This window comes from Micrasema longulum, unplaced genomic scaffold (assembly GCF_059751315.1).
Source record: "Micrasema longulum isolate JH-2025_06_02 unplaced genomic scaffold, ASM5975131v1 h1tg001895l, whole genome shotgun sequence".
Classification (NCBI taxonomy): domain Eukaryota; kingdom Metazoa; phylum Arthropoda; class Insecta; order Trichoptera; family Brachycentridae; genus Micrasema; species Micrasema longulum.
In genome coordinates this window covers 190,540-206,715 of record NW_028279069.1, presented here as the reverse complement: position 1 = coordinate 206,715, position 16,176 = coordinate 190,540, and the positions used below count along the sequence as shown (strand labels likewise).

General features: G+C 35.7%; 1 protein-coding gene across 3 annotated transcripts in view; it reads left to right on the top strand.

The window, feature by feature from the left end:
• Nucleotides 1-16,176, top strand: part of LOC148273619 (ATP-binding cassette sub-family C member 4-like) — a 50,014-nt gene that overhangs the window by 22,090 nt on the left and 11,748 nt on the right. For all 3 annotated transcript variants that reach the window (XM_088238427.1, XM_088238426.1, XM_088238428.1), the window contains exons 3-13: nucleotides 2,920-3,087; nucleotides 3,925-4,129; nucleotides 5,310-5,532; nucleotides 6,729-6,885; nucleotides 7,312-7,450; nucleotides 8,206-8,565; nucleotides 8,985-9,139; nucleotides 11,157-11,288; nucleotides 12,671-12,854; nucleotides 14,608-14,814; nucleotides 15,692-15,951. In XM_088238427.1, coding sequence (XP_088094553.1) covers nucleotides 2,920-3,087; nucleotides 3,925-4,129; nucleotides 5,310-5,532; nucleotides 6,729-6,885; nucleotides 7,312-7,450; nucleotides 8,206-8,565; nucleotides 8,985-9,139; nucleotides 11,157-11,288; nucleotides 12,671-12,854; nucleotides 14,608-14,814; nucleotides 15,692-15,951 — 2,190 coding nt within the window. The remainder of the gene's footprint in view (nucleotides 1-2,919; nucleotides 3,088-3,924; nucleotides 4,130-5,309; nucleotides 5,533-6,728; nucleotides 6,886-7,311; nucleotides 7,451-8,205; nucleotides 8,566-8,984; nucleotides 9,140-11,156; nucleotides 11,289-12,670; nucleotides 12,855-14,607; nucleotides 14,815-15,691; nucleotides 15,952-16,176) is intronic.

Here is a 16,176-nt window from a genome sequence, read left to right as displayed (position 1 = left end):
TACATATCATTAGTTCATTTTTTGTCAATTTTTCAGATAGGTTTTAGTTTTTGTTTCAGGTTTTTTATATCATAAAACTAATATTTGGAGCTAAATTTTCGATAACTTTCTTTGTTCCCTAATTGAAAATACATTTTTTAATGAAAAATGCATTAAAAATATACAGAAACTTCATTTTACATGGTTTCGAAATAACACGGCCCAAAAATTATCTTGTCCAATATCACTTTAGTATGACTGTGGCCCATAATGAGCAGCAACTAAATGTAGCAATGTTAGGAGCAACACTGGAAAACGCAAAAGAGTTTGTCTACCTCAGAAGCAGGATCACCTGGGATGGTAGAACAAAAAGAGAAGTTGACTGATGCAGACATACAGCGAGGCTTGCGTTTAACAAGCAATCAAAGATTTTCGAGTCAAACGACATAGATCTAAAGCTCTGCATACAACTTGCCAAGACGTATGTATGGAGCATATTAATGTATGGCTGTGAGACATGGTGCTTCATTGAGTGAGGACAGGAGAGTTAAAATATGAGTAAGGAATGGGGCGTTGATATCACCCGCATAAATAAAGGATTCAGCTCTTTAACTTCACAAACATCAACTGATGAAAAAATTGAAAGAAGACTAGATTAGACTTCTATATTACCTTCTCTAAAATGTTCTTCATCTTTGTTGTAATATGTTTATAGTAAATCAGTTTCCTAATCAAAAATGAATTTATGTTCTCCAACTGAAAAAATCTAAACATAACAATGACTTTCATACATTAAATGGGCGATATTGTTAGTATGCTCAATAATAAACAATGGATACATCTATTGATTAGACATATTTAAACATCTGGTCACATTTGATAGAATTGCATGGTCATTGTTCGATTGATATGTTAGGGAAATAAATACATACATACTAGTACTGTCGCGGTTCACCTTCATGATGCGTGCGGTAACAGGGGCGGATGGGGTAGAAACTCCCCGCTTCCGCGTCTCACACCCCATGGACCCTTGTTTTTAGTGCTGTTAATGCCGCTTCAACCCTCAGAAACCTGAAATAAATTTGGCAGCTGTAAACAATATTTGATACAAGAGAATTATTTGAATTTTTTTTCACGGATCAGAGGTCTGAGGTTCACCGTTCACGTACTCTACATCAATTTTATTTCCATTTTCTTATAGTGAGTGTAATGGTCAGCACGTTTGCCTACCATACGAGAGGTCTCGGGTTCCATTCCCAACATGGTTGATATGAAATATTTATTAAAAAGGGTGTTTTCACACTGCAATATTTCATAGTCCCTGGACTAGTACCTAAGGCGTGAGACTGATCATCTTACCTTCATGTAACAATTTTTTTTTACCAAGATACGCTGCAACTGGTGTACCAATGCAGTACCCTATGCACCATTAGGTGCGGAAAGGGAATGATGATGATGAATACACTCAAATATGTAAAAAACATAATCTATTACCTCTGCAAAATTGTCGTGAAATAGCGGATATAATTTATCTACTAAAAATTGCCTCTGGTTTAATCTACTGTTCTGAACTACTAAACTACTATGCAAACTCTCTATTAATGTTCCTTCCAAAGTCTAAGGAATAACCTTCTTCTTCATATTCCTCTTGTTTCATCTAATTATAGGCAAAATTCATATTTATGGTGAACTTTTAATAATTTTAATGTAATCACTAAATCCTTAAACATAGATTTATTTACGAATAATCATAATGACGTGCGGTGTTTGCTTTCGAAATAATTTGAGCATTTTTTTTCTTTTCTTTTGGATTTACATTAGATTACTGTTCATTTTATGTTCAAGAATCTTTTTAACTTACTGTGATGCTACTTGTGAAAACCTGTAATTGGCTTATTTGTTATTTGTTTTGCTTTATATATAAGATAAATATAGCTGTTGGTTATACAAATAAAGAATTTAAAAAAAATACCGAGTTATTTACAACTCGTTGAACACGGCAACCGAAATTGAAATATTTGGGTGAATTATAAGAACGACATTGATTTTTTGAAAAAAAAGCTAATATTTCTTTTTTTTTTTAATACAAAAAATAAAACAGGATCTAGATTTTTAACCACGCATGTGCTCTGTAGCTGCAAGACATGTAATCTAGATTATATTTGTAAACAATTATTTATAAATTAAAAACACTTCTTACTCATTTTTTTGTGCATTGTAAATGGGGGGCTAGATTTCTGAACGTCCATGCGCTATGTAGCTGCAAGGCGTGTTGTAATATAGCTTCTATATAATTATTAAAATTTAACCTTATTGGAAATGGGGAACTAGAATCCTAACCGCCAATGTGCTCTGTAGCTGCAAGGCGGGTTGGGATGCTTATTGTATAGCACCCTTGAGGTGATTTTCATAAAAATGTCGCTACATAAATTATTTATTTATTTATTTATACATACGCCCAATGGGCATTTTTAAGTACATATTTATGCATAGAAAATTATTTTAAAGGAAAGTAGAAAGACACAATGGTATACCTATATAGTAGACTTTGTGAGAGTGGAAGCGGAAGAGAGGTGTTTATAATTGAATTTGATTCAGTGATCGTTTGAAAGAAAACAAATTGTTATCAAAGAAATCAAGACTGGTATGTTTGTTGGCAGACCTAAGAATTCTGGGCATAGGGGAATGAAAACCATAGTTAATTCTATGGTTATCGGTATGGAAGAGTAAGTTTGTCTGAGGTTTCTATCTTAACTAAATAAATAAAAAGAATAGCAAATTCATACCAAATTAAAATAATTGGAAAAAATAATAAAATAGCGATAATATACATAATATTATAAAATAAATTATACACATTATTGAGTTTAAACTCTTTTTGGAGTCAGTTTTACATTTTTATGTAGACAATACAAATTATAAATCTTGTTTCTATTCCAGGCATTTTTTACAAGATGTAAAGAGATGTAATGAAAAGAGAAAGGAGTTGAAAATCACAGATCCGGAGCAAGGTCCACAGCCCAGTTTAGGGAAAGCCATCTTCAAAACACTTTGGGCGGAGTTCTTCTTTTTGGGTGGTTTAACATTGTTCAACGATGCCTTCGTCAAGTAAGTTCATAAACTAATCACTACTTAACTGAATAAAGCTAATAAACTAAACTTACTCACAAGGTGGCGCCGTAGCACAGTTGCAAGAAAAAAGTTATTTTTTTCTTTCTTAATTGGTCTGCATGTTGCGGTGTATTTTTCGTAACTCTTTTTACCACCCCATTGACAAGACACAGACCAACAATATGAAACTGTACCTAGAAATAGACAAAAATATAACGAAAAATGAATTAATAATTAAGTAGATGAAATTTGCTACCAAACTTTGATGTCTGAGTTGAGGTTACCATTACTCTCCACCAGAAGGACAATTGCTGACCTCACTCTAATGCACAAAGTGATATGTACCCTAATAGATTGCTCAAAATTACCGTCCCTGATAAACTTTCGTGTACCCACAAGGACCACCAGACTTCAACACATGTTCCAGTGTGAGAATAATAGGACAAACTTCACCCATCATTCTCCCCTGGCACGCATCCACAGAACTGCTAATAATTATGCTGAGCTGTTGGACTTGCCCCACACTACTCCTGCTGCCATCGAATCTGCTATCCTATCCATCGAATGGCCATCCCCTCAATTCACCTCTTTTTAATGTGTTTCTCTACTCATCTTCACTTTATTTCCCCTTTCTTCTTTCTTTCGTTTTTTAAAATTAATTACATATTTAGTGTAATAGTCATGATTTTACTTTATGTAATTTTCTATAATGCTTTATGTACTTTTAGCTGTATATTGTAAGAGCCCTCTGGGCGTTTATTATGTAAATAAATAAACCACATTATAAATACACAGATCAATGTCCTTCAGTAAAATTGATAAATATTTTTTCAGATTATCGAGCCCCATTTTGCTCGGAATGCTCTTGGAATATTTCCGACCAGACAGCACGATGCTGAGGTCCGATGCCCTTTTATGCGCTGGAGGAATAGTTCTTCTAACTGCGTGCAGTGCGCTGTCCATGAATCACTACATGATTGGCGCATTTCACATGGGGATGAGAGCTCGCGTGGCTGTCTGTTCTTTGATCTACCGCAAGGTAACTTAACCCATTCAAAATATTTTTAGTGTTTAAAATTATTTGAAGACATTCGTCTATGTATATAGATTTTTTTTATCATTTGCAACTAACAATTTGCCACCCATGGACATTAGTCTGTTCTTAAGCTAACAAATTGTGGATTTAATAGAAACATTAATAGAACATAATATAGGAATAGTGAAGGTCAGCGTTCAAGGTGCATGGAAGGAATGCAATAATGTGTTTTGAAACTGCCCGGTGGAGTTTTGATCCAAATTGGCACCTTAATATTTAAGGATATAATATTTATTTTATTTATTCCTTTTTTTTTACATTATAAACAATAATCAATAGTAAAAATAATGTGATCTCACTGGGGTTACCTGTGCCGAGGACACTTAGCAATAGACTTTTTAATTTTTTTTTACATGTGAGAATATACAAAGAAGACTTGATATACAGAAAGAAATAACAAAATGTTAAAACAGTTTTAAACACTATGTATTTATGTTTATATTTGATTTCTGTATACCTATATTATTTTCATCATAAAACGCACAATAAAAGAACAAAAACATAACATAAACTATACGTTTGTGGAGCAGGTGATTCAATATTGGTTTGGGCGAATGAGACAATCCATTTTACTTCTACCCAGCTCCACTATTCATTTTTTTATAGCCGTTTTGAACATTTTCTCTTTACTAATTGTTTTAATGGACAGTGGAAGTAGGTTACAGATTTTAATTGCATAATGCTTAAAATCCCTCTGTTCGAAAGTGGTATTAGTTAGTATTTGTTAAAGTTTTTTTTGTGTTGAGAATCTAGTGATTATATTATTTGTATGTGTTATATTATTATATATTTGTGAACATTGACTGGCTAATTTTTATTTAAACTCAACCGGACAGCGTCACAACACACTACTGCATTTCTTCCGTGCGCCTTGAACATAGACCCCCAATATACCTATATAAGAAGAAAAATTATACCAAGCATCGAGAAGAATGATAATTTTTATATTTGGTTCACTGCATAACCTGGAGTAAACCATTAACCTGCCCAAGTCCTGTGCAGCAATTCGCTTGTTACCTTTAACATATTGAAGCTGTTAATGGCTTTCAGAGAACTGCTCAGCCGACTATACATTCTCATTGTATTGTGAATTTTATGGATTAAAGAAAAAAAAATTTTTTAGTCTCTCCGGTTATCGCGCAATGCCTTAGGGGAGTCAGCCCCTGGGAAGGTGGTTAATCTGCTGTCCAACGATGTGAACCGGTTCGACATAGTAGCCATGTTTCTGCACTTCCTGTGGGTGGCGCCCCTTGTGTCCCTCGCCACCCTCTACTTCCTGTGGGTGGAGGTCGGCCTCTCCGGCCTACTCGGGGTGATGGTTGTCTTTACAGTCATGCCGATCCAAGGTACTATCCATTTCACCCTAATATTTTAATTATTTACTAGTCTGACGTATTTAGGAAGAATCACGGTGGTAAATTATGAGATCTGAAATTCTCCCTTCATTGCTCCCTCCCACTGCGAAAGTTGATATTTGCTTGTTCTGATTTTTTTTGTGTTTTAAACTCTGTATTATTAATTCTTCTTTTTCAAGTGATCACTCTGATATCGGCGATCACTACGGAGTAGGCCTTTTTATCTTCCACCATCTGGAACAATTCTCCGAGGCTCCTATATCAGTCCACTCCCATATGTTACGAAGCCATGACAAATGGCATTGTCTCATTCCTCAGTGTCCCTTTATTTTGCCTTTCATAATAAGTTGGAGCAGTCTAAACTTGCCCCCACGCAGGATGTGCCCCAAGTATGCCATTTTACACTGCTTAACTAAACCAATCAGCTCGCGATACACTCTTTCTTTGTTGAGTTCCTCTACATTTGTTACCCTTTCCACCCATGAGATTTTATGCATGCGTTGATATACCCGTGAGGGTCATAGTCCATTAATCAATGACACACACACATGCAATGATTCCACTTGGAATAGAGTAACGACCGATGAAGCGACTCATAATTTTATATTGAATACTCATAATTTTATATTCTGCAAAACTAACAGTTCATATACATAAGAGCAACGTCCTGCATTACATTCACGCCATGGAGACATGAAGAATAAACGAACGTGGCCTATAACAACCTAAATCCTACATATCCACATTTCAAAGGTTTTTAGCTTGTTGAGTATATTAACCTTTAAGGTCTATGTTTCAATTAAATTTTATGTAAAGTATGAACTGTATGTAACGTTTCACCAAACGCTGCCCGGTTTTAAGGTTGAGGTTGTCATTACAAAAGAGTGCTATCATTTTGAGAAACACTTCGATACGGCATCTCAGTTTCTTGTCTGGGTCTAGGTCTTCTGAACGGAGACTGCCCAGGTGCCCAGGTCTTCACTTGAAAATCTTCACGCTCTCTATTGTTTGATGCTCAAGTTTCAGGGAAATATTGTCATGAGACAATCTACTGACGATCATAAAGTTAATGTTCAGTTCAAACTCTTGAAAAGTTTTAAATGAAAACAGAATATTTGAATATTGATATCATTATTTCGTAATAATATATATAAAATAGTTACACAGTATTTTATATTTTCATTTAGCTTACACTGGCAAACTGTCCGCCAGGTTCCGCCTCCAGACGGCTCTGAAGACCGATGAAAGGGTTCGCTTTATGGGGGAAATTATATCCGGTATCCAGGTCATCAAGATGTACGCCTGGGAGAAGCCATTTCAAGCTCTCATCATTCTAGCTAGAAAGTAAGCCATTATTGACTTCATTTTGTAACTCTATTTCAAAATAGTGACAAATATGAAGTTAATTACTTTTGATAATACTAACAATAAACATTTCTGGCACAGTTTATAAATGCTCAATGTGACACCTTTAGCTGAATGGCAAATTTCTGACCAGTAGCTAAACTCATTCATTCGAAAGAAACATTTTTTGCTTTACAGAGAATCCCATTTTGCTCATATTTCTGGACTATTCTTATTTTATATTTCTAAATAAGCTTGTGCAGGTCTATTGTGATGGATCCCCGTAAGTCCATTCTCGCCCTCCAAGTCTTTTAGAGCCGACTATTACTGAGCACTCTCACATCTATTGCTGAAGCTCCTCCACGCCCGTCGTTAAGGTATCGGAATGCTCACAATACTGAAAATTTGATATTAATTTATTTACAGATTGGAAATCAAAGTAATTCGTAAGAATTCATATGTGCGAGCTGTATTTATGACATTCCTTTTGACTACCACAAGAATCGCCACCTTTTTTGTCATGTTTTCAATGATACTCTTTGGACACAAGCTTACATCTGCCAAGGTATGAAAAGATGCATCATTCATTCAACTAAATTTTACTTGACGTTTATGACAATTGTCTAGTTCATTAGCCTGAAATACTGTATTTTGCTTGGGTCGTTTTAAAAACATTCCTAAATGTCTTCTCAAAAAGCAGACATCTTGCAATGTACCAAATTACTAAACTTCAGTTGAAGAAATATTTCAAATTCATGTAAAAATCACCAACATTAGATTTTAGCTGACCATTAATAGTTCATTATCTCCAAACTTGTATTTTGAGGTGTCTAATTAATGGAATGGGCAGTTTAAATATAAGTCCGCCTTGTAGTGTATTTCTTTAATAGAAAAAATAAGTATTTGCGTTTTTATGATTTACCAGAACATTTAGATTTTGGGGCCATTTTCAACGAGTTGTAAATAACTCGCTGTTTGAAAATGGGAATCGAGTTTTGGTATCGAGTGGGGCTCGAACCTCGGACGTCTGATCCGTGAGTTCGCAACTTCAGCCACAGGATCACAACCCGATTCGATAATGGTTGGCCCGTTTGATTACTATGCTCGAGGTCCCGAGTTTGATTCCTGGCCAAGTCGACATGAAATCATTTTTTTAAAGGTGGTTTTACACTGCAGTGTTTCATTGTCCCCAGATTAGCATCTAAAGCGCAAGACGGATCACCTTATCTTGTGACGTGATGGAAGATCGAAAAATGATGCAGTTAGAGCAATACACTACTGGGTTTTGTTCCAAATGCACAAATATGTTTTTGATTTTAGGTTTTTGTCATTGCGACATACTTCAATCTCCTTGCCAGTCTCATATCTTCCATGTTTGTGCGCGCCATCGCCGAAGTAGCTGAAGCTTACGTGGCCCTCCAGCGTCTGCAGAAGTACCTCAGCCTCGAGGAAATGGCGGAGATTTGCCCCGTCACCGACGGCAAAGATCTACAGGATGGCGGCATCGACAGGCCGGACTTTATCAACGAGCTGGACACGGAGAAAAGCGACGTGGCGGTGAAACTGGTGGGCGCAGAAGCCCGGTGGCTCCCTGATAAACCCCTGACCCTCGACTTGGAGAGGCTGGAGATTCCAAAAGGAAAACTCACTGCGGTGATAGGTCCCGTTGGCTGTGGAAAGGTGACTTACATGCGAAGGTTTATTCCTTTTTTCCTGACATAATCATTCAATTTTAATTGTTTGTTATGAAAAATATTTTTTATTTTACTTACATATTAGAATATGTAAGTAAAATAATTCGATCAGATTCAGTTTTTCACAAAAATCGTAATGTATCCATAAAACACGTTTATTGGATTTCAATTCTACTTTCTTTTTTAAAAATATACAAGAGCGTATATTGTGACGCGTTTCGTCTTGTTAGGACTTTTTCAAACTGTCCTAACAATGCATACGCAATAAAAAACCTCCACATATCTCAAAAACCGTTTTAAAGACCTTGTTCTTTCTATTGGTTTTGCTCATACTAAAAAATATTTTTTTTAAATAGATAAAGTTTTTATACCAAAGAGTAAAGATGATCATTATTTTCATTTCAGAGTTCTTTGCTGCAAGCCATTTTGAGAGAGCTACCTCTATTGAAAGGAACATTGGATATAAAAGGAAGTATTTCTTACGCCAGCCAGGAGCCGTGGGTGTTTGGGGGATCCGTCAGACAAAATATCTTATTTGGCTTGCCGTATGAAAAGTTCAGGTAGGATTATGCATCATTCATTTCGTTATTCCCATTCACTGGGCACTGCATTGCAGGGGCGAATGCTCCTTATAATCGATTACATGCAGCTTACCATATTTTTTTGACATCGTAAGCAATGTTTTATAATACTGTAGTATTATTAGGAAAAAACACATCACCAAAAAAATATATTACTTTTCTTGGGTAAGTAAATTTATATATTCCTTTATTCCATACAGCGACCAGTAGCGCCTCTATTGGCCAAAATTATCACTACTGGATTACAGGAGATTACTCTGCTCACTTTAAAATCACTAATTCAAATACGTCTTTAACCTAAAACTTTAGAATCTCGTTCGAAAAATTACACTTGCGGTTACAGTAAAATCTTGCAGCTTTCATTGATGCAAGTTAGTCTTTAAATACTTTTTCATAAGGGCTAGTATTCTTTAAAATACATCAATTTGACTTACGACAGTCTAAGGGAGGTAACAATATACGCACTCGTTATGTGTGAGAAAGAGATAACGAATATATTTCGTACGTCTTAACACGAAAGTTACAATAATAAGTAAGTAATTGACAGTAATTGATCATACTTATGTTTCGGTGGTTTGAAAGTAAATTTGCTTTAAAATTATGAATATATTGATATTTTAATCGAAACGTATTGATATTTTAATCCATAATATAGTATAAATCCTTTAGTGGGTTTTAAAAAAACAAAGATTCGCTAATTGTTTTTGAATTGTAATTCGTTTTTGTGCATACGATGACAGTTGAATATTGTAGGTTATTCTTCAGTATCCATTTAAACTTTTAAAATTTAGTTAGAGTTATGATAAAAACGTTACTAGTGTATAGTGTTAAGAATAAATATATATGAAGAATTATAACATGTATAACTTATGTTGTTTTGTGAATACTAATGTGATACAAAAGTCGATGAAACAATGATTCTTAAAACGTAATTTATGTTTTGTTTGGTGAACTATCGTACTCGGTAAGGTAAGGAATACTTTAAAATTATTGAATTATTATCATTTTTTAAGAAGTAGTGTTTTATTTCAAGACAAGTTATAATAGTCTGACTTAACCAAAGATGCACTGGTGCGCTAATGAATTATCCAGTTTATTAATTACTTCTTCGACGCTTAGCTGAAAACTCGAAATAGCTGCGCGGTTAAGTCGTTGATTTCTAAGATGAAGGCGGGCCGGGGGGTTCGAGTCCACAGGGGTTTCAATTTTTTTTGCAATTATGTTTTTTTAAATTGTATTTTTTAAATCAAATGTTTGTGCTACATTAGAAAATATTTTTACTGAAACTATTAGCCGCTGGAGCCATTTGTTAGGAATTATTTATTAAATATAAAATAGACTTGTTTTTTATATGCCATACTACCGCTATGGACATTTTATCAGAATTTTCATAGCTTACCAATTTAAAAACTCACCGCTCGCCACTGCTGCATTGGTATACCAACCGCAGCGGATCTTGATAATTTTTTGTTACATGATGGTAAGATAATCAGTTTTTCTTTAATTCTGTTAAAATCACGTACCTAGATCTTTTTTTATATTTTGTGATCTACAAATTAAAAACCAGCATTCAAATTGACCAACATTTTCTTAAAAGCTGCAAAATTAAAAAAAAAATTGTTCAGCTTTAAAAAAGAAATCAGCAGCAAGTCATTGAGCATAAGCAGCTGATGGTTTTCATCTTTTAATTGCAGCAATACCAGAGGCGATGACTCTGCGAGTTATGAATAATTTCAGGACGAGACTACAGCTCGAGAGGGGAGGCATTTAGACAGCATAGTTTTCAAAACAAATCTCTCAATACGAAAACAAAATGGCAAACCGTGTTCTTTCTTATGGTAAAATAAATTATGAAAAACAAAAATGACGATCGTTGTTGCATTTTTTGTTAACGTTTCAAAATAGGTAGATCACTTTGAACGCCACTATGTGTGGCATTGAACTGAAACTTATACAGCACCAATTTTTTCTTAAAATGTCTCACTCTTTGTTCTAGGTATAATGAGGTGATTCGAGTTTGCGCTCTTCAGCGAGACTTTGAACAGTTTCCGTTCGGAGACCAGACCTTAGTCGGAGAGAGAGGAACATCGCTCTCCGGGGGACAAAAAGCCAGGATCAATCTAGCCAGGTGAGATGATAAATATTTAGGGGCCAAGGCACATTAGGTTATTACTTAACAACAACAAAATGTTTTAATTGATCATTTTGACACTTAATAAATTAGAAGGTTTAATACAAAACTGTTTGTGATCACTGTTTTTGAGAAGATCGACAAAACCAGTAGTGAAAAGACTATTTAATGTTCAATTTGCGCATGATGACAAGTAGCGAAGAAACTATTCATGTTAAGTTCAATGTGCCCAAAAAATATGTTTTGACTGCCACATTCTGTATTATGGCAGTCTTGACGACTCATAAATGAGTATAGATAAATATCATATCATATTATGCTTGTTAAGTTCTTTCTTTAATGGAGTTCTAATTTATATTCTTATTGATTTTTGTGAGTGCCACACCAGAGTTGCTTTGGTGGGTACTACTTGTATAGTAAATAATATAGATAAGGTCGTCACAGAGCGTACACTGTGCTTACTAAAATAAATATTTTATGAAGTCTACTTTTTATAAAGATCTTTTATTTAGTAGAGATTGACAGCCATAATTTTATTGAATTGGCTGCAGCACCAGCACACATTTTTCCAATGCCCTCCGTATGCGGTTATAATTTATTTATTTATAAACGCCTAACTAATCTAATAATTAGTTAAAGAATACTGTTGAGGATTGGATGACGTGTGAATAATACCTCGTCCTAGAAGGAGGAAAATTTAGAGTTGACTGTATTGTTAGGAAGGAACGATGCGCAACTCCACTAACCTGCTGATGATGAGGCGTGATGAGTGCTGGAACCTGGCTGGTGAAGCTGGCGGTCGTGAGACGCTGGCGCAGCTTGCATGGAGCTGGCAGTCTAAATGGACGCTGGCACAGCTCGTTAATGTTCACTCGTTAATGTTAGATTTTGTACTGATTATAAAACTCACACGTAGAATTATTGTTGCATAGAGTGCGCTAGGAAATGGGAAGGACGGGTAGGTAGGTATAGATTTGGTCCAAACAAATACATAAAAGTACAGCAATTGACATAAAATAGAATCATAATTATTTCACGAATATGTTGATATGTCATTTAAAAAAATAAAAGAAAAAGGAAATAAAGTAAAGATTAATAGAAATCAAAAAGAAGAAAATTGAGGGGATGGTCATTCAATGGAAAGGATAGCTAATTTAATTGCTGCAGTAGTGGTGTGGAGCAAATCCAACAGCTCAGCATAATTATCAGCTGTTCTGTGGAACTAATGAACTTTTTAGTCACGGCAGTTTGGCACATTCCAAATTCTATTTACATTTCATATTTAAAACAAAGTTTTTAACTTATGCCTCGAGAGAGAGAGGGGTGCGATATTTCCTTTGTCCTAATCAAATATTAATTTATAGTTGAACGATTCCCAGGTCTGTGTATCGGGAAGCAGACGTGTACTTATTGGATGATCCCCTGTCAGCTGTGGATGCGCATGTCGGCAAGCATCTCTTTGAGAAGTGCATTCTCAGCAACCTGCGAAACCGCACCAGGATACTTGTCACACATCAGCTACATTACCTGAAGGACGCACACCACATAGTCCTGCTTAAAGATGTATGTTGGAAATCAAAGATAATCATAAACAAATTGTTTAGTTAAAGTAAAGTAAAGTTAGGCCCGTTGTGGTCCCTGGTCCCGTGATGGTATCAGAGATGCAAGGTTCGAATTCCACTCTGCGATAGTGATAGGGAATTGAGGTTAATATTTGTGTTTTGGAGAAATTTATAATATAAAAAAAAACTAAAGTAAGCATTTTTCGACATATTGATTTATATATACGCCCAATGGGCATTTTTAAGGACATATTTATACAAAGATAATTATTATAAAGAAAAGTAGAAAGACACAATGGTATATAGTAGACTTGGCGGGAGTGGAAGCGGGAGAGAGGTATTTATAATTGAATTTGAATCAGTGATCGTTTGAAAGAAGACAACTTGTTATCAAAGAAATCAAGACTGGTATGTTTGTTGGCAGACCTAAGAATGTATTGTGAAATAATTCATGAATCGATAAACTTTTAAATAATTACTGTGCTAATTCTATTAATATTCATATGATCATCAGATGATTGCTGTGGTAATTCTTTTACTTTTAATAGAGATAATTACCAATATTATTCATATAGTTTAGTTATTTTTTAATGAAATAAATTTCTCCAAAACACAAATATATATATATAAATATATATATATATATATATATACTCCCATATTCCCTTCTCAAAAATGATCAAATATAAGTACCTAAATTCCCTATCACTAAAAAAACACCTGGCCTTACCCTTAACTATTGGTTTTTCCCATAATTATAATTATTGTACATGCTGAACTTAATGCGTTCAACAATTTTTTGAGTATGTCCAAATGTTTGTAGAAAGCCCTTAAACTGACTGGTATAAGAAGTATAAAAATTGGAAAATTGTTTTCAGGCTTTGCTTAGTGGGTGAATTGGTTCAGCCGGATGAACCTCACCCGCATGATAAAGGTTTCAGCTCTTTTACTTAACAAAAGTCAACAGATGGAAGAGTTGAGAAAATGTTAATGTTCAAACATAGGCTGAATGGTGAATGTTACACAGTGGGTAAAGTGGCCACTTAAGCCAGCCAACGACAGGTCATAAGTCCTGTAAATGCCTAGGCTTCCATATTCCCTTCTCAAAAATATTTTCCCTCTGTTGCAACAAACTTGTAACAAGTGAGGTGTCTTCACAATAGCAATTTCTCCAAATTCGCATACCACCTAATCAATTTTAATCATGACTTTAGATAAGAAAGATACAGGAGTTAAAATCTTACATATAAATAATAAAGAGTTAGAAGTAAATAATATGGAAATATTTCACATTAGGAAAGCTTTAAAAAATAATGCTACTTTGAATTCTGAAGTTCAAATGTGGGCAGAACTGTGAATGTTATACAGTGTGTAAAGTGGCAATGACAGGTCATAAGCCCTGTGGATGCCCAGACTTCTATATTCCCTTTTCTAAAATGTTCTTCATCTCTGTTGTATTATGTCAATCTTAACAGCTCCCTAGGAGGTTGAATTCAGTTCTTGTCTACAAAAATTTGGACAAACTCAAAACATTGTTGAAAAACATTTATGTTATTAATGTTACATGTTTATTCTATAAAAAGCACACAACTATAGTTAGAGAGAGCAGTAAAAAGAACAAACAGAATATCGTAGAATCTATATAAAAACAAACAAATTGATCAGTGGTAGAAATTGACGCTGGATTTCTTCAGTAAAAGATTTTTTCAGTAGCATTAATTTTTTTATCCGAGTGTAACACCGTCGCATTCCAGGGCAGGATCGATATGCAAGGCAGCTACCACGAAATGTGCACCAGCTCGCTACAGTACGCCCAGCTGCTGATCCCCAGTGCGCCCCCCGCGGGGGCAGAGCCGGAGGAGCGCGGCCAGGAGCGCGGCCGGGAGCGCGGCCGGGAGCGCTCGGCCAGTCGCAGCCGCCGCATCAAGAGATACGACAGCGTTTCCTCGCAGCGAAACAGGGTAAGGAAACAGTTCCATTGTCCAGTTCATCAGTATGACAAAATATCTCTCGTGTCTTTGTCTCTTGGTAATTTTCAAGTGGACGGAAGTTCTGAAAGGGTATTGGACGAGTACCTTAAATTGAATTATATAGTATTTTGTGCCAGAGTCAAAATGAAGAATTTAATTCTGTGTGCGTAGTAGAACCAGAACCCTTGACGAGTGCTTTCGACTCGCATGTAAAAATCTTTAAGAAGAAAATCAAGTGGGGATAAGTCCAGCTCTTAGTGCAGTGGTTGACACATTCGCCTACCGTGCTTGAGGTCCTTGGTCCGATTCCTGGTGGGGTAGATATGAAATATTGATTTTAACATACTACGAATACCGATAAACATATATGAAATGGATTTAGAAAAACTAATTGTATTTTCAAAGTCAATATGAATATTGCGAAGAAATGTTTTCATACATAACTTTAAGAAAGAAATTACTAAAAAAGAGTTCCCTGCAAAAACGTGACATGTTCGGTCTTGATAATTGTGACGTTAAGATTTTTACTTTCCGGTATTTCATAGACCCATATTAATTCGAAATTGTAAAAAAAAAACGTTGATATTTCGCTATTCTATACTGCCATATTTCTAGTGATCGACTAAAGTTTCGGTTTCGACTAGTTACGGCCGTGGTTTCGGTTACGACCGAAAATTGTCTGGAACTTCGGCTCAGCCCGAAAGCATCGGTCGGATTACGCTCGGCTGTACTCGGGTGCATCTTATGGATCGCGACTTTAAGTTCGCGTGAGTTTTAAGGTCTTTCATATTTTATATTTTTGTAATTTCTATAAAGTTAACAAGCTAAAGTTAATGCTATGGTGTCTTTGAATAAAATTTACTTTCAGAGTGATTCTGTGACCTCTTCCATTCTGGACCTGAACGACCTTACGCTGCCGGACTCCGAGTCTGAAGATGAGCAGGCTCCGGCTCAGCATGCGGAGCAGACGGCGGTGGGAGAGGCCAGTTCCGCCAGCGTCGGCGGGGGCCCGGTGGGGCTGCAGTACCTGCTCGCGGGCAGCGGCTGGGTCAAGCTCTTCTTCGTCTTCTGCACCTTCTTAGCTTCGCAGGTGTTTGTCTCCGCCGCGGATTACTGGATGGCCTTTTGGTGAGACTCGTTGAAATGAAAAAGTGCACCTTCTATGGTCACTTCAAGAAACATGATTATGTATCCTTAGAACCCTATTCCTCATTTATCCTGGATCCTCTTCCTGTCTTTTTCCAAACTCCTTACTGAAAAACAGTGGCTAATCAAAGCACCATTTTTTATCTCAACTGCTGATTTGAAAAGTTTTGCATTTTAATTTTTGTTTTTTAAGTACCAAATTAAATT